The sequence below is a fragment of the Trachypithecus francoisi genome, unplaced genomic scaffold (assembly GCF_009764315.1).
Source record: "Trachypithecus francoisi isolate TF-2019V2 unplaced genomic scaffold, Tfra_2.0 Lachesis_group10, whole genome shotgun sequence".
Classification (NCBI taxonomy): Eukaryota; Metazoa; Chordata; class Mammalia; order Primates; family Cercopithecidae; genus Trachypithecus; species Trachypithecus francoisi.
Window position 1 is genome coordinate 84042410 of NW_022681455.1, and position 27814 is coordinate 84070223.

General features: G+C 55.2%; 1 protein-coding gene across 4 annotated transcripts; it reads left to right on the forward strand.

Moving 5' to 3' along the window:
- Positions 1 to 531: 531 nt before the first annotated feature.
- On the forward strand, positions 532 to 27755 carry SETD1A (SET domain containing 1A, histone lysine methyltransferase). Of its 4 annotated transcripts, none has more exons than XM_033218168.1 (19): positions 532 to 699; positions 1486 to 1650; positions 1860 to 1955; positions 4084 to 4354; positions 6471 to 6592; positions 6831 to 7060; positions 7346 to 8195; positions 8334 to 9119; positions 9616 to 9792; positions 10229 to 10316; positions 12259 to 12416; positions 12557 to 12635; positions 14329 to 14670; positions 22288 to 23340; positions 23634 to 23806; positions 23894 to 24004; positions 24216 to 24335; positions 26728 to 26865; positions 26944 to 27755. In XM_033218168.1, exons 2-19 carry the CDS (start codon positions 1501 to 1503, stop codon positions 27115 to 27117), a joined length of 5118 nt encoding a protein of 1705 aa, XP_033074059.1. In that variant the 5' UTR covers positions 532 to 699; positions 1486 to 1500; the 3' UTR covers positions 27118 to 27755. The 4 variants fall into 4 exon arrangements, with proteins under 4 accessions (XP_033074059.1, XP_033074058.1, XP_033074057.1 ...); XM_033218167.1 differs by having other exon boundaries at positions 601 to 738; XM_033218166.1 differs by lacking the exon at positions 532 to 699 and adding an exon at positions 775 to 897.
- The last annotated feature ends 59 nt before the right edge of the window (positions 27756 to 27814 follow it).

Genomic DNA, 27814 nt, shown 5'->3' on the forward strand with positions numbered 1-27814 from the left:
CACGCCCTGACCACGCCCCTTGACTCGGCCCCGCCCACAGCGGAATCCGCAGATTCGCCAGGCCGGATCCTCAGAATTCCTCGGGTCCCTCGATACTTGGCTGAAAATTATCATCGGACTCTGACAGGAGCTCTGGGCTGGAGGCATTTTCCCCAGGGTCAGAAGTGGGCTATCCTCTCACTTGGGCCAGTAAGAAAAATCCAGAAAAAGTTGTCGATTCTGCCAGCAGGGATTGGCTAACGGGCCGTTATTTTCTTGACTCCACCAAGGCGGATGAAGGGGAGGCTGCGGCTAAGGCCGGGAACAGTGGCGAATCTGCAGCCTCTCAGACTTTGGCCGTGCAAGGAAGGGACGGGGAAGAGGAGCAAAGCGGCGCGCATCCTGTCCAGCGATTCGCCCCGCCCGCCCGGCGAATCTGCGTCTCCCGAACGCGCCACTGAAGCTTCCCCAGCGCTGGCTGGCCTCCTCCCCTCTGCCCCGCCCCTTTTCCTCAGGGACTAGTCGCAGCTTTCGTCGCCGCCGATTCGTCAAGCGTCCCGGGCCGCAGCATCTGGATCGTCGTGGCGAAGCCGACTCTCCGGGGGATGCGGCCAATCTCCAGGCTCCCTGGGCCGCAACTCCCGAGCCTCCCCGGGCGCGGGCCGAGACGAAGCCGCTACCCCCGGCCCCGTGGGTCCCCCGGCAGCCCCTGTGGCGAAAGTGCGAATGCAGACCCTGTGCCCGCTGGGCCTCGCGCAGGTGGCGGTGGTGTTTGGTGCGCGCGCCGGGGAGGTGGTGGTGGGGGGGCGCCGCCGCCGCCACCGCTGCGGGGCCGGGTCTCGCGCTGCCGCCGCCGCCGCCTCGCGCCGCTGAGGTGCCGCGCGGGGTGGGGGGAGGGGAGCCGCTCGCCAGGAGCGGGTGAGTGGGGCTGCCCGGCGCGCGTGCGCGGAGACCTGCTTGGGGGTGCAGAACGCGCCGGGGCGGGAGGAGAGGGCAGCGGCGCGCGTTCCCCCCACCCCCCGCCCGGATTCGGGGTCGAAGCCGGGTCTCGGTCTCGGTCTCGCGGTGTTTCCAACGCCCCGAAGAGGTGCCACCTTTCGGCCGGAGGATCGGGGCTCGGGGACGCGAGCGGGTGTGTGGGAGCCGTGGCCGGGCTCGGCCCGGGCCGCTGGCCGGTGAGGAGGCGGGAGGGGGCGGGGCCTGCAGGAGGCGGGGGAGGGGTCTTGCGCCGAGGCCAAGTGGGGCGCGCGCTAGGGAGAGCGGGAAGGTAAGGGGGCTCGAGACGGGCCTGGGGGCCTGACAGTAGAGTTGGGAGATGGAGAGAGGCTGGGTTGTTGTGGCGAGACAGAGGATACTTGGGGGAGAATCCGGGGGAGCCCCGGGTCAGGGTGAGGGGTGGAAACTGGAGTGATGGGAGAATCTGGAATCGGGGCTGGCCAGTGAGGAAAGGCAGGGGAATCAGGCCCAGGTCGTGACCCTTCTTGCGTGTCCCCCTTTCCCTAACAGTGTAAATGAGCAAAGATGGATCAGGAAGGTGGGGGAGATGGGCAGAAGGCCCCGAGCTTCCAGTGGCGGAACTACAAGCTCATCGTGGATCCTGCCTTGGACCCTGCCCTGCGCAGGCCTTCTCAGAAGGTGTACCGCTATGATGGAGTCCACTTCAGTGTCAACGTGAGTGCCCAGGCCTTTGCTTGCCATCCGGGGAGCTCCAGGTGCCCCTGTCCTCTGTGATTCTGTTCAGCACCCAGAATGGTAGCCTGCCTTCTTGAAAGTGGGCAGTTGAACCCATGTTTTGCATGTGCGTGTACAGATGGGCTTCTTAGAGCTCCCCAGCCTGGATTCACCCTGAGCTCTCTTTCTGCTACTGCTTTCCTTCCTAGGACTCAAAGTATATACCAGTCGAAGACCTCCAAGACCCCCGTTGCCATGTCAGGTCCAAAAACAGAGACTTTTCCCTCCCAGTCCCTAAGTTTAAGGTACGTGTCTGCTGGGCTTCTAGTGTGGTAGTCCTACGAGGGTATGGAGGATGCGTCTTGGCACTATAGCTGAATCAAAAGGGTTTCCAATGAAAGGGTCTCAGCCAGGTCTAACAACCTCTGAGGCTGTAAGACTCAGTTGTTCTGGACAGGAGATACACTTAATCTTCTAGAAAGGTACAGGTCAGGTGTCCTAAGTGTATCTCTGGTGGCTGGGGTGTTGACTTCTTAAAGGGTGAGGTAAAGACTGTTTAGCTGCTGTACCTATCACTGTGTATTCCTAGACAGTGCATAGCACACAACAGTGGGATCTCCCAGTTCCTTGACAGTCAAGGGAAGTGACAAGGCCACTGCCTACCTGGATTGCACTGTTCCCCACCTCTCTTTTGGCGATGTCATTTCCATCTTGTTTCCTTCGAGGACTCCCATTCCCCACCCTAGGCAGGATATTCTTCAGGCCTTGAACTGGTCCTGGAACACTGGTGGTTCTTAATTTCCTTTTCTGATTCTTTATTCTTCCTTTCTAAATAAATTGTCTGTGGGGTCCCTTCATTCTTCTTCTTCACCTTTTTTTTTTTTTTTTTTTTTACTTTGTACCCTTTACTTGGACAATCTCTTTCACACCTACAGCTTCAACTAGTACCTAAATTTTGATGACTTCCAAATATCTGTTTCCAGTCGACATCTCCAGGCTTATATGCCTGGTAGGGGGAGAGTTTCATTTGGAGGCCACACAGATGTCTCAGAATTAAGAGATTTAAAATAAATTATCTACCCCCTTAACCTATCTCTTTCATTTTCTCTCTGCTCATACGTGGCAGTACCATCGACTCTCAGCTGCATAGCCTGGCAGCCTTTGATTCTCACCTTTTCTCTCACAGTCGGTCACCAAGTCCTCCTGGCTCTTTTCCTTTTTATTCTTCATCTTTCTATTCTCATTGCCATGTAACGTAGACCTTGGTCTACGTTATTCACTATTCATTTCACCTGGTCTTCTTGCCTTCGTTCTTTCCTCTGTTTCTCCTCTGCCTTGCTGTCATTTGTCTCTTTGGCTCACTGCTCTTCTAATTTCCTTTTGTTGCCAAGTCCATGTTTTGGGGCATTGACATGTATGGTTATTGATCTGGCCAAGCCTTATCTTCTGACTTGACACCACACCCGTGTGTTGCGTCCACACCATATGCTTTGCAGTTTTTCGAAAACACCAAGTTGTTTTATACTTCCATGTTCTAGGGGTCCTTGTCATTTGATGGAATGTTAATCCCCAAATCTCAGTAAGAATGACACCATCTTTATGAATTCTTCCCTGATTATACTCTGTACAAAGGTTTCCTTCTCTGGGCTCCAGAATACCATGTACACGTCCGCTGCCACTGAGTCACGTTGTGTTTGTATGTGCACGTCTTGCTACTTTTCTGTACGGGAATCTCTTCCTTTCTAGCTCTGTATTTCCAGTGCCTCGTTCATGGTAGTTACCTAATAAAGGCTGAGCTGGGGAATCATCGCTCTGCAGCTCGTTCTCTCCACATATGTTTATTCCTCAGTATGTACATTTCTTTCTTTCTTTCTTTCTTTTTCTTTCTTTTCTTCTTCTTTTTTTTTTTTTTTTTTTGAGACTGAGTCTCGCCTTGTTGCCCAGGCTGGAGTGCAGTGGTGTGATCTCGGCTTAGTGCAACCTCTGCCTGCCAGGTTCAAGCAATTCTCCTGCCTCAGCCTCTTGAGTAGCTGGGATTACAGGTACCCACCACCATGCCCAGCTAAATTTTTTTTTTTTTTGTATTTTTAGTAGAGACAGAGTTTTATCATGTTGGACAGGCTGGTCTTGAACTCCTGACTTCTGGTGATCCATCCACCTCATCCTCCCAAAGGGTTGGGGTTATAGGCGTGAGCTACCACACCCGGCCTAGTTTGCACATTTCTGTTCTTAATTCTTGCTGTTATTCTATGGTGAGAAGAATTCAGGGAAAAGGGGTCAGGTCTGATGGATCCCTTATTGTGGGCCCCTTCCCTTGCCCGTCACTTTCCTGGATCTCTCTCTTGACTTCATGGAGCTTGCTAAAGTTTCCTGAAGGACAAAGGAACAGTGGTCAGTGTTGAGACCCCATACCAACTCCTGTTCTTTCCCCAGCTGGACGAGTTCTATATTGGACAGATTCCACTGAAGGAAGTGACTTTTGCAAGGCTGAATGACAACGTGCGGGAGACCTTCCTGAAGGATATGTGCCGTAAGTACGGCGAGGTGGAAGAGGTAGAGATCCTCCTTCACCCCCGTACGCGCAAGCACCTGGGCCTGGCCCGTGTGCTCTTCACCAGCACTCGGGGCGCCAAGGAAACAGTCAAAAACCTCCACCTTACCTCCGTCATGGGCAACATCATCCATGCCCAGCTTGACATCAAAGGTGAGGACTCCTCTGCCTGCCACTCAGGCTTGGCCTCCAACGGAGATTGTACATGCAAATGCCTGTCAGGGTCAGGCAGGCACCCAGGGTCATGATCTGAAATTGTTGGGGCTAGGTGTGTTTCTGAAATCAGATCAGATTTTAGAGTGGAATTATGGTACATGGATTTGTGTGTGTGGTGTCTCCAGCAAGGTCGGGCAGTAGGCCATAATCAAGCACATAACTATCTGTAAAAAAAAAAAAATCATGTGAAGGGTTGTACTAGGTAGGATGAATAGATTGTAGTAAATCAGCCCAGGTCAGGTTGGTTGGTTGTTGGTTTTTGAGACAGGATCCTGCTGTGTCACCCAGACTGGAGAGCAGTGGCGTGATCTTTCCTCACTGTAGCCTCCAACTCCTGGGCTCAGCCACCCCAGCCTCCTGAGTAGCTGGGATTACAGGCATGCACCACCACACCTGGCCAAAATTTTTTTATTTGCAGAGATGAAGTCTCACTACACTGCCCAGTCTGTTTTTAATTTTTCTTTCTTTTTTTTTTTTTTTTGAGATGGAATCTCGCTCTGTCACCCAGGCTGGAGTGCAGTGGCACAATCTTGGCTCACTGCAACCTCCACCTCCCAGGTTCAAGCGATTCTTCTGCCTTAGCCTCCTGGGTAGCTGGGATTGCAGGTGCGTGCCACCACGCCCAGCTAATTTTTGTATTTTTAGTAGAGATAGTGTTTCACCCTGTTAGCCAGGCTGGTCTTGAACTCCTGACCTTAAGTGATCTGCCTGCCTTGGCCTCCCAAAGTACTGGTATTACAGACGTGAGCCACCATGGCTGGGCTCTTTTTAATTTTTCTATACGCTGTTCTATAACCTATATAGGTTTTAATGCCAGATTCTCAGAAATACTGGATTTTCTGGGTTTTTTGGTTTGAAAATTTGAGATAGTAAAGGAGCTGTGAATGCAAGCAAGGTGGTCTGGGCTTCTGTGTTGAGTGATGGGGAGCAGTGGGGTCTGTGGCGAGCTGCAGATTGCAGTATTGTCTGAAGGAGGCAGCCGTTAGTAGGCACTGGCCAGTTTGCAAGTGGGAATGAGGTTTAACATTCCTGAATTTGATTTGTAAAAGAAAGCCAGCCATTCTGGCTAACACGGTGAAACCCCATCTCTACTAAAAAAATACAAAAAACTAGCCGGCCTTGGTGGCGGGCGCCTGTAGTCCCAGCTGCTCGGGAGGCTGAGGTGGGAGAATGGCGTAAACCTGGGAGGCGGAGCTTGCAGTGAGCTGAGATCCAGCCACTGCACTCCAGCCTGGGCGACAGAGTGAGACTCCGTCTCAAAAAAAAAAAAAAAAAAGCCAGGGCCAGGCATGCAGTGGCTCACGCCTGTAATCCCAGCACTCTGGGAGGCCAGGGTGGGCGGATCACCTGAGGACAGGAGTTCGAGACCAGCCTGGTCAACATGGTGAAACCTCATCTCTATTAAAAATAACAAAAATTAGCCCGACGTGGTGGTTCACGCTTATAATCCCAGCCACTCGGGAGGCTTAGGCATGAGAATCACTTGAACCTGGGAGGTGGAGGTTACATCATGCCACTGCACTCCAGCCAGAAATATGGGTTTTTGTGTGAAATCTCATGGTTTTAAAATACCATGTTTCCCTCTTCACAAGGTGTTTCTGAGGTGTTCACAGTGCCTGCGGGCTCTGTTAGTCCCCAGGTTGTTCTTCTGCAGGCTTTAGTTTACAGGATAAAGAGCATGGGGTGATCGAGCCTCTGGGTTTGAATTCCAGTTCTTTTGCTGACCAATTCTGTGACTTCGTGTAGGTCACTTTTAAGCCTGTAGAACAGAGGTACTGATGCTTCCCTTCTGGTGATCCAGCATGGGTAAAATAAGTAGAAGTGTTTTTGGTAAATTGTGAAGTGTCGTAATATATGTTGTTTGTGGTAGTTCAGAGGTAGAGATGAGGTAGAAGATCCCAAAGGTAGAGTTATGGTAGGAGAACTGAAATCCTGAAACCCAGACTCCAAGAAATTGTAGGAAACTTGAGGCCTGAGAAAGAAGCAGGAATACCAGATCAGGAAGGAGTTAGTGTCTCCATCTGACAATTGGTTCCCATTTCCCTCCCTCCAGGACAACAACGAATGAAATACTATGAACTAATTGTCAATGGCTCCTACACCCCTCAGACTGTGCCCACTGGGGGCAAGGCCCTGAGTGAGAAGTTCCAAGGCTCGGGTGTAGCCACTGAGACGGTGAGAAGCTTGTGGCTGCCACAGCCCCTAGCCATGTGGGCATGGTGCCCGGGTGCCCGGAGCAGGAGCAGTCTTCGGGACGTTCCGGGCTTCCCTGTTAAACATAAGAAGAGCCAAGCAAAGCTACTGAGATGCTTTCAAAAGACAGGGAAATAGGATTCCTGGTTTGGGGAAGGGCAGGTTTTCAAGTGGTGTCTTGAGCCTATTCCTCTCTCCTTGCCCTGCTCTGTCACTCCAGGCTGAATCCCGCCGTCGCTCTTCCTCCGACACTGCTGCCTACCCAGCAGGCACCACTGCAGTGGGTACTCCTGGCAACGGCACCCCCTGCTCCCAGGACACAAGCTTCTCCAGCAGCCGACAAGATACCCCATCTTCCTTTGGCCAGTTCACCCCTCAATCCTCCCAAGGAACCCCCTACACGTCTCGGGGCAGCACCCCCTACTCTCAGGACTCCGCCTACTCCAGCAGGTACAGGGCAGACCCCGCCTGGGGCCCCGCCCGCAGAGTCTGGGAGCTGCCACTGGGAAGAAGAAGCCCAGAGTCTCTCCAAGAGGGAATTGGAAATAATTTGTCCTAGTTTTTCTGTGGATTCAGTCAACAAATTGCTGTCCTCAGGGAACACACTAGCTAGGAACCCAACATATAGCTCTTCTTTTGAGGGCAGCCTAGAGGGGCTTTGGGCCCTGGGACCCAGGACGCTCTGGTTTGGTCGTAGAGAGCTGAGCCCACCTAACTCCCCTGCTTCTTCTCCAGCACCACTTCAACCTCCTTCAAGCCCCGGCGGTCAGAGAACAGCTACCAAGATGCCTTTTCCCGCCGCCACTTCTCTGCATCTTCAGCCTCCACAACCGCCTCCACGGCCATCGCCGCCACCACTGCAGCCACCGCAGCATCCTCCGCCTCTTCCTCCTCTTTGTCCTCATCCTCCTCGTCATCCTCTTCGTCCTCGTCCTCTCAGTTTCGTACTTCTGACTCAAACTACCCAGCGTATTATGAAAGCTGGAATCGCTACCAGCGCCATACTTCCTACCCACCACGCCGGGCCGCGCGGGAGGATCCCCCTGGAGCCCCTTTTGCTGAAAATACAGCTGAGTGCTTCCCACCTTCCTATACCTCCTACCTGCCCCCCGAGCCCAGCCGGCCCACCGACCAGGACTACCGGCCTCCTGCCTCCGAGGCTCCACCCCCAGAGCCTCCAGAACCTGGCGGAGGCGGGGGTGGAGGAGGGCCCAGCCCTGAGAGAGAAGAAGTTCGGACTTCCCCCCGCCCAGCCTCACCTGCCCGCTCCGGCTCCCCAGCCCCAGAGACCACCAATGAGAGCGTGCCCTTCGCCCAGCACAGCAGCCTGGATTCCCGCATCGAGATGCTGCTGAAGGAGCAGCGCTCCAAGTTTTCCTTCCTGGCCTCTGACACAGAGGAGGAGGAAGAGAACAGCAGCGTGGGCCTTGGGGCCAGAGATGCAGGGAGTGAGGTGCCTTCTGGGTCAGGGCATGGGCCCTGCACACCCCCTCCAGCCCCAGCTAATTTTGAGGATGTGGCACCTACAGGGAGTGGGGAGCCAGGGGCTACCCGGGAGTCTCCCAAGGCAAACGGACAGAACCAGGTGAGACTGGGGTCAGCCAGAGGAGGCACCTGGGCTCTGGGAGTCAGGGTTGGGCCTAGGGGAGAGGGAAGGGAACCAGACGAGAAAGTAAGGTTTGGGACAACAGAAGCCTTCTGTGACCCTCCTCTGCCCCCGCAGGCTTCTCCATGCTCTTCCGGAGACGACATGGAGATCTCCGATGACGACCGGGGTGGCTCACCCCCTCCGGCCCCGACACCCCCTCAGCAGCCTCCGCCGCCTCCCCCTCCCCCGCCTCCTCCTCCTCCCTACCTGGCGTCCCTTCCCCTTGGTTATCCTCCCCACCAGCCTGCCTACCTCCTCCCACCCAGACCTGATGGGCCGCCGCCCCCTGAGTACCCCCCACCTCCTCCGCCACCCCCGCACATCTATGACTTTGTGAACTCCCTGGAGCTTATGGACCGACTTGGGGCTCAGTGGGGAGGGATGCCTATGTCCTTCCAGATGCAGACCCAGATGTTAACTCGACTCCATCAGCTGCGGCAGGGCAAGGGATTGATTGCCGCCTCAGCTGGTCCCCCCGGTGGGGCCTTTGGGGAGGCCTTCCTCCCATTCCCACCCCCCCAGGAGGCAGCCTACGGCTTGCCCTATGCTCTATATGCACAGGGGCAGGAGGGCAGAGGGGCATACTCGCGGGAGGCCTACCACCTGCCCATGCCCATGGCAGCCGAGCCCCTGCCCTCCTCCTCAGTCTCGGGAGAGGAGGCCCGGCTGCCACCCAGGGAAGAAGCAGAGCTGGCAGAGGGCAAGACCCTCCCGACGGCAGGCACCGTGGGCCGTGTGCTCGCCATGCTGGTCCAGGAGATGAAGAGCATCATGCAGCGAGACCTCAACCGCAAGATGGTGGAGAATGTGGCCTTCGGAGCCTTTGACCAGTGGTGGGAGAGCAAGGAGGAGAAGGCCAAGGTGAGGCCAGCACCTGGGACCAGGGAGCCCTGGGCTCTGCAGGAGGAAATGAGTCTCTGACTCCTCCAGGCTGCACAGCTCAGAGGAGACAGGTAACGGAGGCGAGTGGAGAGAGGCCGCAGGCCCTCAGGGCTGCCCTGACTGGGCAGGGGAGTTGGGGGCACAGAGAAGCAGGCACAGATGGGCCTGGGAGGCAGCAGGGCTTTGTCCTGGTTCCATTGTTTGGTTGCTTGTGGTGGACAAGGCCCTTAGGTCTCTTCAAACTTTGGTTTCATTTTGCCATTTGTGAAGTGGGAATAGTGGCTATTTCTTAAGGCTGGTGGGCGAAATGAGCAGACTTTTGAGAAAATGCCATGTGGGGGCTGGGACAGGTGTGACCAAGATATGGAGCAGCAAGTAGATGCGTTCTGTATTCCTGGGGTCCGGGAGTAGGTCTCAGGCAGGAGGGAATGCCTGGGTTCTGGGCGCTGGGGCTCAGCCCCACTGCTGCCTGCAGCCATTCCAGAACGCGGCCAAGCAGCAAGCCAAGGAGGAGGATAAAGAGAAGACAAAGCTGAAGGAGCCTGGCCTGCTGTCCCTCGTGGACTGGGCCAAGAGCGGGGGCACTACGGGCATCGAGGCCTTCGCCTTTGGGTCAGGGCTGCGAGGGGCCCTGCGGCTGCCTTCATTCAAGGTACTCAGAACTGTCATTTTGTGGGGTAGGTTGGGGAAAGGGAGAGGGGTGCCCCCTTCCTTGAGGTAGGGGTGGTCAGGAACTGTGAGCATTTGAGCTCTTTTTTTTGTTTTTTGAGACAGAGTGTTGCTCTGTTGCCCAGGCTGGAGTGCGGTGGAGCTCACTGCAGCCTCCGCCTCCTGGGTTCAAGCGATTCTCCTGCCTAAGCCTCCTGAGTAGCTGGGGTTACAGGCGCCCGCCACCATGCCCGGCTAAGTTTTGTATTTTTAGTAGAGCTGGCGTTTCACTATGTTGGCCACGCTGGTCTTGAACTTCTAACCCCAGGTGATCCACCTGCCTTGGCCTCTCAAAAGTGCTGGGATTACGGGAGTGAGCCACCGTGCTCTGCCTGAGTATTTGAGTTCTAAACGAGCCCCATATTTTCCCCATCCCCCAGGTAAAGCGGAAAGAGCCATCGGAAATTTCCGAGGCCAGTGAGGAAAAGAGGCCTCGTCCCTCCACTCCTGCTGAGGAAGATGAAGACGGTGAGCAGGGTCAGGCATAAGGAGAAGGGGTAGTCTGTGTGGGTTCTGATGGGAGAGCAAGGGTCGGGGATGAAGGGGTTGGGTCGTTCTGAGGGCAGAGCCAAGTGGAGGTGCAGGGTTGAAATGCAGCAGTTCTGAGAGGTGTGGGGTACACCAGGTAGGGTTATCCCCGGATTGTAGTTGCGGGTCTTCCTCTGATCTGCTGATTTACATTTTCTGGATTTTGGGTTTTTCCATCCATGAAATTCAGTGTCTGGAATCACGGAATTCCAAGTTAAACGAGGCATCTCCCCAAGTTTCCCACCTGATGCTCATGCCCTCCTACCACCTTCCTCCTAGTGTGCTTGAGTTTCAGCCCTTGCTTGATAGCTACCATGGCCTGGAAACTTCCCCACCGAGTCAGATCTGCTTTTCTGGAGACCCACTGGCCCTCGTACTCTTTTTCTTGGGCTAGGCATAACACATCAGCTGCCGCTCCCACCCGACCAGAAAATGATGCAAGATCAAATGGGCAGGACATATTTAAAACTGTGGGGGCTGGGCACAGTGGCTCTTGCCTATAATCCCAGCACTTCAGAGGCTGAGGCAGGAGGATCACCTGAAGTCAGGAGTTCAAGACCAGCCTGGCCAACATGGCACAACCTTGTCTCTACTAAAATTACAAAACAGCCAGGCATGGTGGTGTTCACCTGTGATCCCAGCTACTTGGGAGGCTGAGGCACGAGAATCACTTGAACCCAGGAGGTGGAGGTTACAGTGAGCCAAGATCATGCCACGGCACTTCAGCCTGGGTGATAGCGTGACACTGTGTCTCAAAAAAAAAAAAAAAATATATATATATATATATATATGTATTTATATATATGTATTTTTATATTTGTATTTATACATGTATGTATGTATATGTATTTATATGTGTATATATGTATATATGTATATATGTGTATATATATGAAGGCCAGGCATGATAGCACTCACCTCTAATCTCAGCATTTTGGGAGGCTGAGGTGGGCGAATCACGAGGTCAAGAGATCAAGACCATCCTGGCCAATGTGGTGAAACCCCGTCTCTACTAAAAATACAAAAATTAGCCAGGTGTGGTGGCAGGCGCCTATAGTCCCAGCTACTCGGGAGGCTGAGGCAGGAGAATTGCTTGAACCCGGGAGGTGGAGGTTGCAGTGAGCCAAGATTGCGCCACTGTACTCCAGCCAGGCGACAAAGTGAGACTCCATCTCAAGAAAAAAAAAAAAACATATATACACACACACACACACACACAGATGTATATACACCTGAAGTCAGGAGTTCAAGACCAGCCTGGCCAACATGGCACAACCCTGTCTCTACTAAAAATACACAACAGCCGTGTGTGTGTGTGTATGTGTGTGTGTATATATATATAGTGTGTATGTGTGTATATATATGTATGTGTGTGTATATATATGTATGTGTGTATATATATATAAAGGCCAGGCATGATGGCTCACGCCTGTAATCCCAGCACTTCAGGAGACTGAGGCAGCAGGATCGCTTGAACTCAGGAGTCTAATACCAGCCTGAGCAACATAGGTAGACCCTGTCTCTACAGAAATTTTTAAAAATTAGCTGGGTGTGATAGCATGGCCCTTTATAGTCCCAGTTACTCAGGAGGCTGAGGCAGGAGGATCACTTGAGCCCAGCAGGTTGAGGCTGCAGTGAGCTGTGATCACGCCACTGCACCCCAGCCTGAGTGACAGAGCAAGACCCCGTCTCAAAAACAAAAACCAAACTATGAAACATGAGGTAACTGAGGTGTTTGCGTTTCTCTGGTGAGCTTCCAAATTCTCATCTGTAAAATGAAGACCATCAGGAAGATTGGTAATAGTGTATGTAAAGCCATTGCGCAGGGCAAGTATCTTGTGGTTGATGGTAAATTTCCCCAACTACCACTCTGCTGGCCTAGACCCTGAGCGAGAGAAGGAGGCTGGAGAGCCTGGACGTCCGGGGACCAAGCCCCCGAAGCGAGACGAAGAACGAGGCAAGACCCAGGGCAAGCACCGCAAATCGTTTGCTCTGGACAGCGAAGGGGAGGAGGCGTCCCAGGAGTCCTCCTCGGAGAAGGTGAGGGCCTGGGCGCTGGCTCCCGGCTGAAGCCTGCTTCCCCGTAGCCAGCATCTCTGTGGTTGGAGCCCAGGCAGCTGTGTCTGGTGGAAGACCAGTTGTCCCTTTCCTGTTAGTCCTCATTTGTCCTTTTTCTTAAGGATGAGGAGGATGATGAGGAAGATGAAGATCGAGAGGAAGCTGTGGATACCACAAAGAAGGCGACAGGGGTGTCGGATGGTGAGCACAGACAGCGGAATCCACTTTGGGCTCGGAGGAGGGGTTCGGCTGCTTGGCTAGCCCTTTTCTGAGCCCACATGACCTTCCTGCTGGGCTTGTGGGTCACCTTTGCTCTCTGTGAGGGCATCTGTTTGGGCCACATTCTTAGGAACCCTTGGCCCCTTGACAGCAATAAGCTCAATGCTCAAAATGCTCCCTCCTGCTCCCTCTTCTGCTGAGACATAGCTGTCCAAAAGGACAGCCTGGAAAAATCTTTTTTTTTTTTTTTTTTTTTTTTTTTTAATGAGAGTCTCACTCTTGTTGCCCAGGCTGGAGTGCAATGGCGCAGTCTCGGCTCACTGTAACCTCCGCCTCCTGAGTTCAAGCGATTCTCCTGCCTCAGCTGACTCCCTAGTAGCTGGGATTACAGGCACCTGCCACCACACCCAGCTAGTTTTTTGTTTTTTTAGTAGAGACAGGGTTTCAATACATTGGCCAGGCTGGTCTTGAACTCCTGACCTCAGGCAATCCACCCACCTCAGCCTCCCAAAGTGCTGGGATTACAGGCGTGAGCCACCACACCTGGATTTTTTTTTTTTTTTTTTTTTTTTTTTTTTGAGACGGAGTCTCGCTTTGTTGCTCAGGCTGGAGTGCAATGATGTGATCTTGGCTCACTGCAACCTCCACCTCCCTGGTTCTAGCGATTTTCCTGACTCAGCTTCCCAAAGTGCTGGGATTACAGACGTGAGCCACCACACCTGGCTGATTTTTGTATTTTTAGTAGAGATGGGGTTTTATCATGTTGGCCAGGCTGGTCTCGAACTCCTGACCTCAAATGATCCACCCACCTCGGCCTCCCAAAGTGCTGGGCTTTCTGGTGTGAGCCACTGCACCCAGCCTCTTGCAGCAGTCTTGACTGATTTCCCTGTCTCTGTTTCTGTCCTTCTCCCTCTATTCCAGTTCATTTTCCAAACTGCTTATAGAATCTCTTTCCTAAAATGCACCCCTGACCCTGTGACTTCCTTCCATAAGGTCCTTCCTGACAACCTGTTCTCCGCAGGGTGTCCCCCCAGCCCAACACTGTGGGCCGTTTTTATCTCCTGGCCCTGCTGTGTTCAGCTCCATCTCGCCCTCCTCCAGTACCCTTCCCAGCTGCCACCACCACCTTCTAGTCTAACTTACCCAATTCTGTTCCTCAAAAACTGTGAAATTCTTCAGTTTCTTTGAGCCCTTCCCATACATGAGCAGTCTCAGAGTATAGAACCTGTCGTATTTTTTAAGCTTTTCAGCCCAGAATCCTTTTTCACCCAGTCCTTCATCCAGACTGAGTCCCAAGACCCACTTTGGGAAGGTTCGAGTGCCAGAGCAGCCTGCTTGCCAGTCTCCAAGTCTCTGCTTCCTCTTACCTCGGACATCCCTGTGTAGTCCCCATGTCTGCGTGGTGGACTCCTTGTCCTTGAGTTCACCTTATCCCCCGGGATACCTTCCCTGTTGGGCCTCTTTAGACAGAGTCTGGGGCTTCCTTTGCCATCCTCCCCACGTGCTGATGTTTATCTCACAGTGAAAATGGTTTGCTTATGCAGCTCCTTGGTCTGTTGGACTTCCCCGTCCCTAGCCCAGAGCCCAGCATCCACAGCAGGGAGTGAGTGAGGAGCCCACGGCTGACCAAGTGAGGTCTGCCCACCTCTCCTGACTGCCCCTTCTGGATTTCCAGGCGAGGACGAGGAAAGCGATTCGTCCTCCAAATGTTCTCTATATGCTGACTCAGATGGCGAAAATGACAGCACATCGGACTCCGAGAGCAGCAGCTCTTCTAGCTCCTCATCCTCCTCCTCCTCATCGTCCTCGTCCTCCTCGTCCTCTTCATCCTCTGAGTCCTCCTCTGAAGATGAAGAGGAAGAGGGGCGGCCAGCAGCCCTTTCCTCAGCCTCCCCGCCCCCCAGGGAAGTCCCAGTGCCCACCCCAGCACCTGTGGAAGTGCCAGCGCCAGAGAGGGTTGCAGGCTCCCCAGTCACACCCCTGCCCGAACAGGAGGCATCTCCAGCAAGGCCTGCAGGTAGGTGCCACGGGGCTGTCGGTTGGATCTCTGTGTGTGTGTGTGTGTGTGTGTGTGTGTGTGTGTGTGAGAGAGAGAGAAAACAGTGGTGCTTGCATTTATTGTGTACAAGTGTGTGACTTTATTAGAAAAACATACAAAGAAAATATCACCATCTCCTGTCATTCCCTTTTGGAGACATTGTCTGACACACTCAAACTGCACTGTCATGGTGGTTTACAGAACCCCAGGCTAAGCTGGCTACTAAAGTAAAATGGGTTGGTCTCCTCTCAAGTAAATTAACGAGAAAGTGCCCAATTGAGTAAGTTCTTCCTCCTAATTTTTCTTTTTTTTTTTTTTGAGGCGGAGTCTCGCTCTGTCGCCCGGACTGGAGTGCAGTGGCCGGATCTCAGCTCACTGCAAGCTCCGCCTCCCGGGTTTAGGCCATTCTCCTGCCTCAGCCTCCCGAGTAGCTGGGACTACAGGCGCCCGCCACCTCGCCCGGCTAGTTTTTTGTATTTTTAGTAGAGACGGGGTTTCACTGTGTTAGCCAGGATGGTCTCGATCTCCTGACCTCGTGATCCGCCCGTCTCGTCCTCCCAAAGTGCTGGGATTGCAGGCTTGAGCCACCGCGCCCGGCCCCTAATTTTTCTTAAGCCTCTTCTTCAGTGAGTAGTGAATAAGTGCAGGTGATTAAACGGGCAAATAGGTAGAAAACAAGTATGAACATTAACACAGAACTTGGTTCTAGCTGCTTTCCTTTGTGGATTTGTTGTTATACTCTAGCATATTCGCATAGCTTAGCCTGCTGCGGGAACCGCTCTTTCAAGCAGTAGGTATTTATTGAGTGCTCATTGCAGCCAAACAGTAGGTGCAGGGGGTGGGATCTTGAGCCTTGCAGGCAGCGTTCTCACTCTCATCAAGCTTACAGTCTATAGAGAAAGACATCTTCATTGAGTAAGAAATACATAGGAGGCTGGGCATGGTGGTTCATGCCTGTAATCTCAGCACTTTGGGAGGCCGAGACAGGCGGATCACGAGGTCAGGAGATCGAGACCATCCTGGCTAACACGGTGAAACCCTGTCTCTATTTAAAAATACAAAAAAATTAGCCGGGCGTGATGGTGGGCGCCTGTAGTCCCAGCTACTTGGGAGGCTGAGGCAGGAGAATGGCGTGAAACTTGGAGGCGGAGCTTGCAATGAGCTGAGATTGCTCCACTGCACTCCAGCTTGGGCAACAGATCGAGACTCTGTCTCAAAAAAGAAAAAGAAAAGACCAGCCTGGGCAACATGGTGAAACCCTGTCTCTACAAAAATTAGCCAGGCATGGTGGCACACGCTTGTGATCCCAGCTGCTTGGGAGGCTGAGGTGGGAAGATCGCTTGAGCCCAGGAGGCAGAGGTTGTAGTGAGCCAAGATCACACACCACTGCACTCCAGCCTGGGTGGCAGAGCGAGACCCTGTCTCAAAAAAAAAAAGAAAAAGAATACCTAGGAAAACCTGTGGTTACAAACCATGAGAAGCACCAGGAAGAAGTGCAGGGCAGCCAGCCGGAGCACACCTGCAGAAGGAGGAGGGCTTCCTGCTGAGGTACTGCTGAGCTGAAGTCTGGGCAAAGCAGGCAGCACAGCTGGCTTAGCATGTGTCAAGGCCCTCCAGCAGGGGAAGCAGCGGGTTCGAAGACCTGGGGAAGAAAGCCGACCCTCCAGAGGGTTGAGCACAAGGGGGTGGTGGGGTGGCTGAAACTGGAGAGGTGAGTGAGGGTTGGGCCCAGCAGATGTATAGGCCAGCCATTGTCAGGAATTTGGCCTTTATTTTGAAGTAGAAAGCCATCGGAGGAATGACATGGTCATATGTGTGTTTCAAAAAAATGTAGTGCAGAGAAAGCTTGGAAAGGGGCCACAGTGGAAGTAGGGCGCCTCTTAAGTGGCTATTGTAGGATACAAGGCGAATTATGGTGGTAGCTTGGACTTAGGTAGATTGGACAAGGATGGATCCAATAAGTCAGTGTTCACGATGTGCTATGAACTTTAGGAGGCCGAGGCAGGCACATCACTTGAGGTCAGGAGTTCGAGACCAGCCTGGTCAACATGGTGAAACCACGTCTCTACCAAAAAATACAAAACTTAGCCAGGTTTGGTGGTGTGTGCCTGTAGTCCCAGCTACTCGGGAGGTGGAGGCACGAGAATTGCTTGAACCCGGGAGGTGGAGGTTGCAGTGAGCGGAGATCATGCCACTGCATTCCAGCCTGAGTGACAGAGTGAGACTCCCATCTCAAAAACAAGATGTGCTGTGAAGATGTATGTGGCCTCCCTGGGGTCTCCCAGTTGCATGTTGTTGAGAATCCATGGTCTGAGATAGGCAGCGCCCACAGGAAGACCTCCTCACACTGATGCACTCTACTAAGCTCCAGACTCCGTGAGAGGGGAGTTGAGGCTCTCATTACACCTCAGATGACTCTCCAACCTCTCCTGGGCCCACTGGGTAGCAGAAGGGCCTATGGGGTCACCGGCAGATCAGAAGGCATGGCTCTTAGTCCTCTTCCATTCTCATCAGAGCAGGAAGGAGAGGGGCTCACCATATCTGCATTTCAGAAAGCCCATTCTAGCAGGAGGAGGAGAGATTTGGAAGAGGGGAGGAAGGAGGTGGGTGACATGAGGTTTGAAAGGATTCTGGTGAGCTTTCATGGCATGAACCAAAGCCGAGGGGTTCTTATGTGGCAGAAGAGTGGAGTAGAAATGGGGGTGAGGATTGGAGGTAAATTTAGGAGGTAGGATGACTTGGTTAAACTTCCCCCGGAAAAGAAACTCAGGAAGAAAATCGGGATTAGGAAGAAAACTGATGAGTGTAGTTGGGGTAGCGTTTGAGATGCCCCTGGGGCTTCCCGGTGGAAACAGTGGCCGTTGGATCCATGGTTCTGGGGTCTGGAAAGAATGGTAGGCTGGATATGAGATTGATGCTTAGGTCTTGGAAGTACAGCAGTGAATTCACTTGCAGACCCAGGTAGGCGAGTGGAGGGAGAGAAAAGGCAGAGAGAGCCTTCCCGTCCTCTGGGAGCAGTAGGCAAGCAGGGCCCAAGGAGGCTGAGAGGGGTGACCAGAGGCGAGAAGGGAAGCAGGTAGTGGAGGTTCTGCAAAGGAGGGAGTGGCCTTGTATCACCAGACCACCAGCAAGGCTGAGATAGGCAGTATCTGTTGGATTTGACAGTTACGAGGTCATTGGTGACCTTATCAGTTTCAGTTGAGTGGTTCAGACTGAAGCCAAGGTACAGGGTGTTAAGGAATGAGGGGAGCGGAGTTTTCTGGAAGGGTGGACCACTGTTGCCAAGATAAAAAGGAGAGTTGGGGCCGGGGGCAATGGCTCACACCTGTAATCCTAGCACTTTGGGAGGCTGAGGTGGGCAGATCACTTGAGGTCAGGAGTTCGAGACTAGTCTAGCCAACATGGTGAAACCTCGTCACAACTAAAAATACACAAATTGGGCTGGGTGCAATGGCTCATGCCTGTAATCCCAGCACTTTGGGAGGCTGAGGCAGGCTGATCACGAGGTCAAGAGATCAAGACCATTCTGGCCAACACCAACATGGTGAAACCCCATCTCTACTAAAAATACAAAAACTAGCTGGGCATAGTGGCGCACACCTGTAATCCTAGCTACTCGGGAGACTGAGGCAGGAGAATCGCTTGAACCTGGGAAGCGGAGGTTGCAGTGAGCCGCGATTGTGCCACTGTACTCCAGCCTGGTGACAGAATGAGACTGTCTCAAAAACAAATAATAATAATAAAATAAATTAGCCGTGTGTGGTGGCAGGCACCTGTAATCCTAGCTGCTCAGGAGCCTGAGGCAGGAGAATCACCTGAACCTGGGAGGTGGAGGCCGCAGTGAGCTGAGATCGTACCACTGCACTCCAGCCTGGGTGACAGTGAGACTTTGTCTCAAAAAAAAAACAGTTGGGGGTTGTGACATCAGCTCCCATGTGTCAGGTACCTATGTGTGCCAGGCTCTGGGCATAGCATGTTGACAATTCATTGAATCCCCACAACTCCTTTTTTTTTTTTTTTTCCTGAGACGGAGCCTCATTGTGTTACCCAGGCAGGAGTGCAGTGATGCAACCTCAACTCACTGCAACCTCTGCTTCCCGGTTTCATGCAATTCTCCTGCCTCAGCTTCCCAAGCAGTGGGATTACAGGTGCACGCTGCCACGCCTGGCTAATTTTTGTATTTTTAGTTGAGACAGGTCTCACCATGTTGCCCAGGCTGGTCTCAAACTCCTGACCTCAAGTTATCAGCCCACCTTGGCCTCCCAAAGTACTGGGATTATAGGTGTGAGCCACTGCGCTTGCCCCACAACCTCCCTATGATTCCCATTTTGTAGATGAGGGCTTCAAGGCTTAGTGAAGTGCAGGAATAAGCTCAACGTTACCCAGCCAGAGTTGGAGAGAGAGCAAGAAGAGAGGGCAGGGTTGAGGGAGGGGTTAGCTTTTCCAAGTAGGTGAGGCTTGGGCGTGTTCCACTGGAGGGAAGCAGGGCCAGGTAGATGCGCCAGGAGAGAGGAATGCTTGCTGGCATGGCCTTCTTGGGGAGACGGAGGAGTAGCCTCCAGATCTGATGCAGGTATACCCTTCAGTGGGGAGGCAGGAAGATGGGGGTATTGTGCCTGAGGCCTTTTTTAACCCTGTGCTGTAGGAGTGTGAGCGGAAGGGTGGAGTAAGAACCTTGGAAAGTGGAGAAATGAGGATGAAAGTTGCTCCAGTCTGGGCGCGGTGGCTCACACATGTAATCCCAGCACTTTGGGAGGCCGAGGCAGGAGAATCTCTTGAGCCCAGAAGTTCGAGACCAGTCTGGCTAACAACAACAACAAAAAAGAAGCCGGGCCTAGTGGCATGAGCCTGTGGTCCCAGCTCCTGGGAAGGCTGAGTCAGGAGGATTGCTTGAGCCTAGGAGGTTGAGGAGGCTGCAGTAAACAGTGATTGTGCCACTACACTGTAGCCTGGAGACAGAGTGAGCCTCTTGCCTGGGCCTCCCCATGCTGGAAGGCTCTGCCAGAGCTGGGGCCTGGGGATGAGGGGAGAGGAGGCTGCTGGCTGGCTCCACAGGGTAGAGGTGGTGGAAGGATGAGGACCTGGGGCTGTGGAAGGTGCTGGGACAGGAGAGGGCAAAGTACCGGCCCTGCGGTCTGGGCAGGGTGGAGGAGGAAGTTAACTTAGGAAGAGGGTGATGTGCTAGAGGGAAACTGAGGAATGGGAAGTTGAAGGTGCAGTGGGGCGGACTGAATGGATAGTGGGGAATGTTGGAGAGGATGGGGAATCTTCAAGGGGGAGCCATTCTGGGGGTTGACAGGGCCAGATGTGTGGCTGCTTGAGGGGAGCTGAGGTTGATTGAAGGGGATCACTGGAGATGCAAGAATCCAGGTAAACAGGCATGATTGTGAAGTCCATGGCTCCGAGCAAGGGGTCCTTAGTGAAGACTCACTGAATTTCTTTCTTTCTTTCTTTCTTTTTTTTTTTTTTTTTGGAGACAGAGTCTTGCTCTGTCGCCAGGCTGGAGTGCAGTGGCGCCATCTCGACTTACTGAATTCTCAGCCTCCCAGGTTCAAGTGATTCTCCTGCCTCAGCCTCCTGAGTAGCTGGGACTAAGGCACACGCCACCACGCCCAGCTAATTTTTGTATTTTTAGTGGAGACAGGATTTCACCATGTTGGTCAGGATGGTCTCGATCTCTTGACCTCGTGATCCACCCACCTTGGCCTTCCAAAGTGCTGGGATTACAGACGTGAGCCCCCCCACCCAGCCAGTTCACTGAGTTTCTAATAACCGGAACCAGTTTCAGTCACCACCGTCTTAGTGATGGCCCTGGGTAGGGGCAGATGATGCAGTAGGAACTGGCTTTTGGGACTCGCCCCATGGACCTGAGCGTGGCAGTAGAGTAGTTCTCAGAGGAAGGTGGTGGGAGTCGTATTGACTGGGCAGGTGCCCCCAAAAGTTGTCTCCTAAATGAAAGGGATGGGCAGGTTTCCTTCGGGACAGTCGCAGAGGGATGTGTGTGTGCAGCTGTGCTGGTGAAGGAGCGTGCTCTCCTTCAAGCGAGGCTTCCCAAGGACATGCAGGCTGAAGCTCGAGGTGGTGCGTTGCTCCAGCGTGGTGGGGAGGAAGGTGAGAGGAGACCTGGGCGAATCTGGGTCCTTGCTAGCTTCCTGGAGTGGGTTGCTGCCACAGGCTGAGACCCCAGCGGGTGTCCAGAGCCCAAGGTGCAGCCAAGGGCCTGGCTCAGGGTGCCAGGGTTGGGAGTGTGGTGGACTCAGGTGAATCGCTGCCTTCTAGGCCCTGGGCCTGGTGCTGGGCCCTATTGGCGTTGAGTGGGGAAGCCAGTTGTGAAGCCAGTGAGTCCTTGGGCTGCAGTTCAGAGCATGAGCTCAACCCACATGGCCTGGGAGCAGAGCTTGTTCTCTGTCATCTGGTAACTGTGACCGCATCTCTGTGCCTCAGTTTCCCTGTCTGTAAGATAGGACCCTCTGCTGGGCGCGGTGGCTCACGCCTGTAATCCCAGCACTTTGGGAGGCCAAGGCGGGCAGAGCAGGAGTTCAAGAGATCGAGAGCATCCTGGCCAACATGATAAAACTCTACTAAAAATGCAAAAATTAGCTGAGTGTGGTGGCACAGGCCTGTAGTCCAGCTACTTGGGAGGCTGAGGCGGGAGAATCGCTTGAACCTGGGAGGCAGAGGTTGCAGTGAGCCGAAATCGAGCCACCGCACTCCCACCTGGCAACAGGGCGAGACTCCATCTCGGGAAAAAAAAGATAGGAACCTCTTTGAGCTGTTGTGAGGATTACATGAATTATTCTACGTAAGAGGTGTGATTGGTGTTAGGCACAAGATCCACTGGGCTGGCTCAGAGAGCCTCATGCAGGCTTTCCCAGGGATGGCGGCCAAGGGAGGATGCACTCCCCGTCCCGGGGGTGCTTTGGGGAGGCAGCACCCCCAGCTTGGAGCCAATGTGTTCCCTCCCCAGCCACCCGCATCCTGGGATTTCCGCTCCAGCCCCACTTCTCTAGCAGGGCTGTCTCCTGCCCCTCCCCCCAGGGCATGTTCCAGTTCTGTAGGGGATGGGGAGGAAGGCAAGTTTCATAAAATATTTTAATACAGAGATGCTGCTTTTTAGGTTGTATCGTGTTTGCCTCTCTAAACTGAGAATTTTGTTTATGGTGGAGGTAATGGATGTTTCAGCTGAAATGTGGCTGACTGGGTCCTTGGCATGGGACATGGCTGGGGCCTGGGCACAGGGCTGTCCTGCTGGTCTGGGTAGGAAAGCAGAGTCCAGGGCGAGTGGTGCCGCCCTTCTCAGCGTGGCTACAGCTTATGTTTTGGTGGTGTCCCCCGTTGGACTGTGGCTCCGGGAGGACATGGAAGGTGTGTGTACCCACACGTGTCACAGTGGGAACGAATGGGTGGGAAACCCCCTCTCATCAAGGGAGTTCATCTTGTTGGGATGTGGGGCTGACGCCAGGGCGTCTGTGCCCCCCCCCAACCCGAGGTTCCTGGGTGGAAGAGGGGGAGAGCACACGGCCTATGGTCATGGGCGGCCAGGGCAGCTGAGCCTGGGTCGCCCTGACCTTTCCTTCCTGTGTGCTTCCTTCCCAGGCCCCACGGAGGAGCTGCCCCCCAGTGTGCCCCCACCTCCCCCAGAACCACCTGCTGGGCCCCCGGCCCCCACCCCATGCCCCGACGAGCGTCCCTCTTCTCCCATCCCCCTCCTGCCCCCACCCAAGAAACGCCGGAAAACTGTCTCCTTCTCTGCCATTGAGGTGGTGCCAGCCCCAGAGCCCCCTGCAGCCACACCGCTGCAGGCCAAGTCTCCCAGCCCAGCCTCCCGCAAGGCCCCCCGGGGCGTGGAGCGGACCATCCGCAACCTGCCCCTGGACCATGCATCTTTGGTCAAGAGTTGGCCGGAGGAGGTGTCCCGAGGAAGCCGGAGCCGGGCTGGAGGCCGAGGTCGCGCCACAGAGGAAGAGGAGGCTGAGCCAGGGACAGAGGTGGACCTGGCGGTCCTGGCTGACCTGGCCCTGACCCCTGCCCGGCGGGGGCTGCCTTCACTGCCTGCTGTTGACGACTCGGAGGCCCCAGAAACATCGGACGAGGCTGAGCGCCCCGGGCCCCTGCTCAGCCACATCCTCCTGGAGCACAACTACGCCCTGGCCGTCAAGCCCACAGCACCGGCGCTGGCCCCGAGGCCCCCAGAGCCAGTGCCTGCTCCCGCCGCCCTCTTCAGTTCCCCAGCCGATGAGGTCCTAGAGGCCCCCGAGGTGGTGGTGGCTGAGGCGGAGGAGCCCAAGCCGCAGCAACTGCAGCAGCAGCGGGAGGAGGGCGAAGAGGAGGAGGAGGAGGAAGAGGGGGAGGAGGAGGAGGAGGAGTCCTCTGACAGCAGCAGCAGCAGTGATGGGGAGGGCGCCCTCCGGAGGCGCAGCCTCCGCTCCCACGCGCGGCGCCGCCGCCCGCCGCCCCCACCCCCGCCACGGCCGCCCCGCGCCTATGAGCCGCGCAGTGAGTTTGAACAGATGACCATCCTGTACGACATTTGGAACTCGGGCCTGGACTCAGAGGACATGAGTTACCTGCGGCTCACGTATGAGCGGCTGCTGCAGCAGACGAGCGGGGCCGACTGGCTCAACGACACCCACTGGGTTCATCACACAAATATCCTGAGCGTGGGCGCTGGGGCCGGCGGCCTTCCCCGGGACACGTGGGCTTGGGTCCTCCTCCGACCCCTCCTGGCACCTGCATCTGTCCCCGACTCTGCCTCCCCTCTGGCTCCAAGCCATCTTTTTCTCCGCCTGGTGCCTCTTCTGCCTTCCAAAGCATTTCTGGCAGGAACCGTGGGGCTGGGGCTTCCTCCCCTGAGTATGTTCAGCGGCGTGGGCCCCGCCCTCTCCTTTGGCTGGGACGCGGGTGGCCAGAGAGGAGCCGTTCTCTTCCTTAACTCCCCGCACTCACCAACCTGACCACCCCAAAACGCAAGCGGCGGCCCCAGGATGGGCCCCGGGAGCACCAGACAGGCTCGGCCCGTAGCGAAGGCTACTACCCCATCAGCAAGAAGGAGAAGGACAAGTACCTGGATGTGTGCCCAGTCTCAGCCCGGCAGCTGGAGGGCGTGGACACTCAGGTGGGCCCGACCCCGACCCCGCCGCCCTGTGCTCCTCCCGCCACTCACTTCTCTGCCCTGCTCACCTCCCTGCCCTGCATCTCACAGGGGACGAACCGCGTGCTATCCGAGCGCCGGTCCGAGCAAAGGCGGCTGCTGAGCGCCATCGGTACCTCCGCCATCATGGACAGTGACCTGCTGAAACTCAACCAGCTCAAGGTGAGACCCGGCTGCGGGAGGGCCTGGGTGGGGTAGAGTGGGGCAGGAAGGGGCAGAGGCCAGGGGACCACCCAGCAGGCTCCTGTGGCTCCCTCAGGTGGAGATGGGGGGTAAGCGGCCAGAATGCTCTCTGCCCAGGAAGTCTGTGGGAAGAGCGAGGGTCTGGGGTGTGGCAGGCGTCTGGCAGTTGAGTCTCCCTTCTGCCCCCCAGTTCCGGAAGAAGAAGCTCCGATTTGGCCGGAGCCGGATCCACGAGTGGGGTCTGTTTGCCATGGAACCCATTGCTGCTGACGAGATGGTCATTGAATATGTGGGTCAGAACATCCGTCAGGTGAGATTGCACTCCCAGCCCCGCCCCAGCTTCTGATGCAACAAGACAGCTTGGGGGCTCATACACATGCCGTTTGTCCTGGTTAAAGCCTCGCACACCCCCTAGCCCCGGTACCTAGCCAGTGAGACCAGCCTCCCTCCAGTGTGGTCAGCAGCAGGTGTCAGTGGTCCAGCAGGAGGCACGGCTGATGGCACTGCTCCCTTTTTTTTTTTTTTTTTTTTTTGAGACATAGTCTCTCTGTTGCCAGGCTGGAGTGCAGTGGCGCGATCTTGGCTCACTGCAACCTCTGCCTCCTGGGTTCAAGCAATTCTGCCTCAGCCTGCTGAGTAGCTGGGACTACAGGCGTGTACCATGTGCAGCTAATTTTTGTATTTTTAGTAGAAACGGGATTTCACCATGTTGGCCAGGATGGTCTTGATTTCCTGACCTTGTGATCTGCCTGCCTCGGCCTTTCAAAGTGCTGGGATTACAGGTGTGAGCCATCGTGTCCGTCCAAGCGCTGCTCCCTTTCAAAGGGCCTGGGAAGCAGGAGGCTCAGGCACTGAACAAGTATCCACACAAAAGGATGGTGTCCCAGCCTGAGCAATATTGCCAGACCCCGTTTCTGCAAAAAATACAAAAGCTAGCCAGGCGTGGCGGTGCATGTTTGTGGTCCCAGCTACCCAGGAAGCTGAGGTGTGAGGATCACTTGAGACCACAAGGTGGAGGCTGCCGTGAGCCAAGACTGCACCACTGCACTCCAGCCTGGGCAACAGGGCGAGACCTTGTCTCTAGAAAAAACAAAAGCCAAAAGGATGGCATTTGGTATTCACAAGATCTGGGGAGTTGGGCCATGGGAACACACACCTGGGGGGCCTAAGACCTCCTGGAGACCGTGGTGCATGAGCAAAGCTGAAAGGAGCTCACAGGTCCAGGCGAGTGGCATTGTGTGTGTGCTTGGTTGCGGAACACCACGTGCACAGGCCTGGAGGCAGGGTTGTCTTGTGAGAGTATGGAGGTCAGCTTGGCTCATTAGAAACCAGGGCCATGGCCGGGGTCGATGGCTCACGCCTGTAATCCCAACACTTTGGGAGGCCGAGGCAGGTGGATCGCCTGAGGTCAGGAGTGTGAGACCAGCCTGGCCAACATGGTAAAACCCCATCTCTACTAAAAATACAAAAATTAGCCGGGCGTGGTGGTGGGCGCCTGTAATCCCAGCTACTAGGGAGCCTGAGGCAGGAGAATCGCTTGGATGTGGGAGACAGGTTGCAGTGAGCCAAGATCTTGCCATTGTACTCCAGCTGGGGTGACAAAGCAAAACTCCGTCTCAAGAAAAAAAAAGAAACCAGGGCCAGTGGCAGCGACATGCAGCTGGAGGCTGGAGGGGACAGGGAGCCCAGACTGCACGGGCTTGGGAGCCTGTGAATCCACTTGGGCCTGTGGCAAGAGAGGAGGAAAGTCCCGGAGCCTTCCGCAGGAGAGGGCCCCGTGGCTAGTGACCTCCCTGTCTAGGCTGACGCCAGTGTCCAGGCAAAGGCAAGGGTGGCCCGACCCAAGCAGTGGCAGCAGAGGTGACAGAGAAAGTGCAAGGTGGTTGGCTGAGCTCGGCAGTGAGAGGGTGAGGGGGATAGGAGGCCCTCGGTGCTGCTCTTAGCCGCTGGGAGTATGGTGGGATGGCCAGTGAGCGGGGAGTGAGGAGGAAGAACAGATATGTGGTCAAGATGAGCTCCAGTCTGGACATGTGCGGTTGCAATGCCCCAGGGACATCTAGGGGACGACGCCCAGCAGCTCCACCGAGGTGGCTTTTGGCTGGAAATGGAAGTTTGGGAGGAGTCCCCACCACATAGCTGGCGGCTGAGGCTCTGGAAGGGAGTGAGGTCACCCGAGGAGGGCACGCAGAGGCTCCTCACTGTCTTCTGGGAAGTAAGGGTTGCTCCTCACAGGGGTGCGGGGCCTAACATGGGCGGCCTGCTATTTGCATTGGCTGGTGGCAGCCAGCAGGTGCCTGTTTTGGAGAGAGGTCCAGGGAGGAGAGATGAGCAGGGTGCCATTGGTGACATGGCCACTGTCATTTCAGGAGCTGCCCCAGCCCCAGACTTGCCCCAGCAGTCCGGGGACCCCACTGTGATCAGGCAGATTCTGGAAGGAGCCAGTGGCTCTCCTTCCCGATGCAGATTTCCCTGGAGTCCCCTGCGGGTGACTTAGAATGGCCACCAGAGGCTTAGTATGCTGCCCCAAAGAGGGAGGGCTCCTGGAAGCAGAGTCAAGAGAGTCAGTGCCGGGTTAGTGGGAGCCGGAGGCAGAGCTGCAGCTCCAGGCCTGGTGGGCATGGACCTGGGGTGCTGGCTGGCAGGTGTGCTCAGGGACAGGAAGTGGGGGGCTCTTCCCTGACCATCGCATCTCACCCTGGCAGATGGTGGCCGACATGCGGGAGAAGCGCTATGTGCAGGAGGGCATTGGCAGCAGTTACCTGTTCCGGGTGGACCATGACACCATCATTGATGCCACCAAGTGTGGCAACCTGGCCAGGTTCATCAACCACTGCTGCACGGTGCGTCAGGGGCTGGCCGGGGCAGGAGTTCGGGGGTGGGTGGGGGTGGCCATGGCTCACATGCCCTTCCCTCCGCAGCCCAATTGCTACGCCAAGGTCATCACCATCGAGTCCCAGAAGAAGATTGTGATCTACTCCAAGCAGCCTATCGGCGTGGACGAGGAGATCACCTATGACTACAAGTTCCCACTGGAAGACAACAAGATCCCGTGTCTGTGCGGCACGGAGAGCTGCCGGGGCTCCCTAAACTGAGGTGGGGCAGGACGGGTGCCCACACCCCTATTTATTCCCCCTGGTGCCCTGAGCTCCCAACACCCCCCAGCCTTAGTGGGCTCAGCAGGGCCCACATGCCCCCATCTCCAAGCGTGGGGTTGGGGGGCCCCAAGCCCAGTGAGGGAGCCTCAGTCCCTGGAGGCAGCTTCTGCCTCTCCTGTCGCCCCTGCCCACCACCCCGATTGTTTTTCTTTGCGGAGAAGAAGCTGTAAATGTTTTGTAGCAGCCAGCAGCTGTTTCCTGTGGAAACCTGGGGTGCCGGCCTGTACAGATTCTGTCCTGGGGGCTGCACAGTCCTCTCGCTTTGTGTTAATGGGGACTTCCCCTTATGCCCTGCGTGTACCCCTCCCCAGTTTAGGGGTCTCTGGGGCAGTGGCCATGTTCTCCCCCTGGGGGGGCTCTGCACCCCCAGTCCTGGGGACTCCGTGCCTGGAACCCTGCCTCATCTGTTCCTGCCAGACCCTGAGGGTCACCCTCCCACCCTGGTGTCACGCCCCGGCTCAGCCAGGCCAGGATGGCGGGGTGGGCCCCTTCTGCTGGGCTGGACTGTACATATGTTAATAGCGCAAACCTGACGCCACATTTTTATAATTGTGATTAAACTTTATTGTACAAAAGTGCTTGGTCGGTGTATTTGGGCAGGAGCGAGGGGTTGGGGGTGGAGGGCACGGAGGAT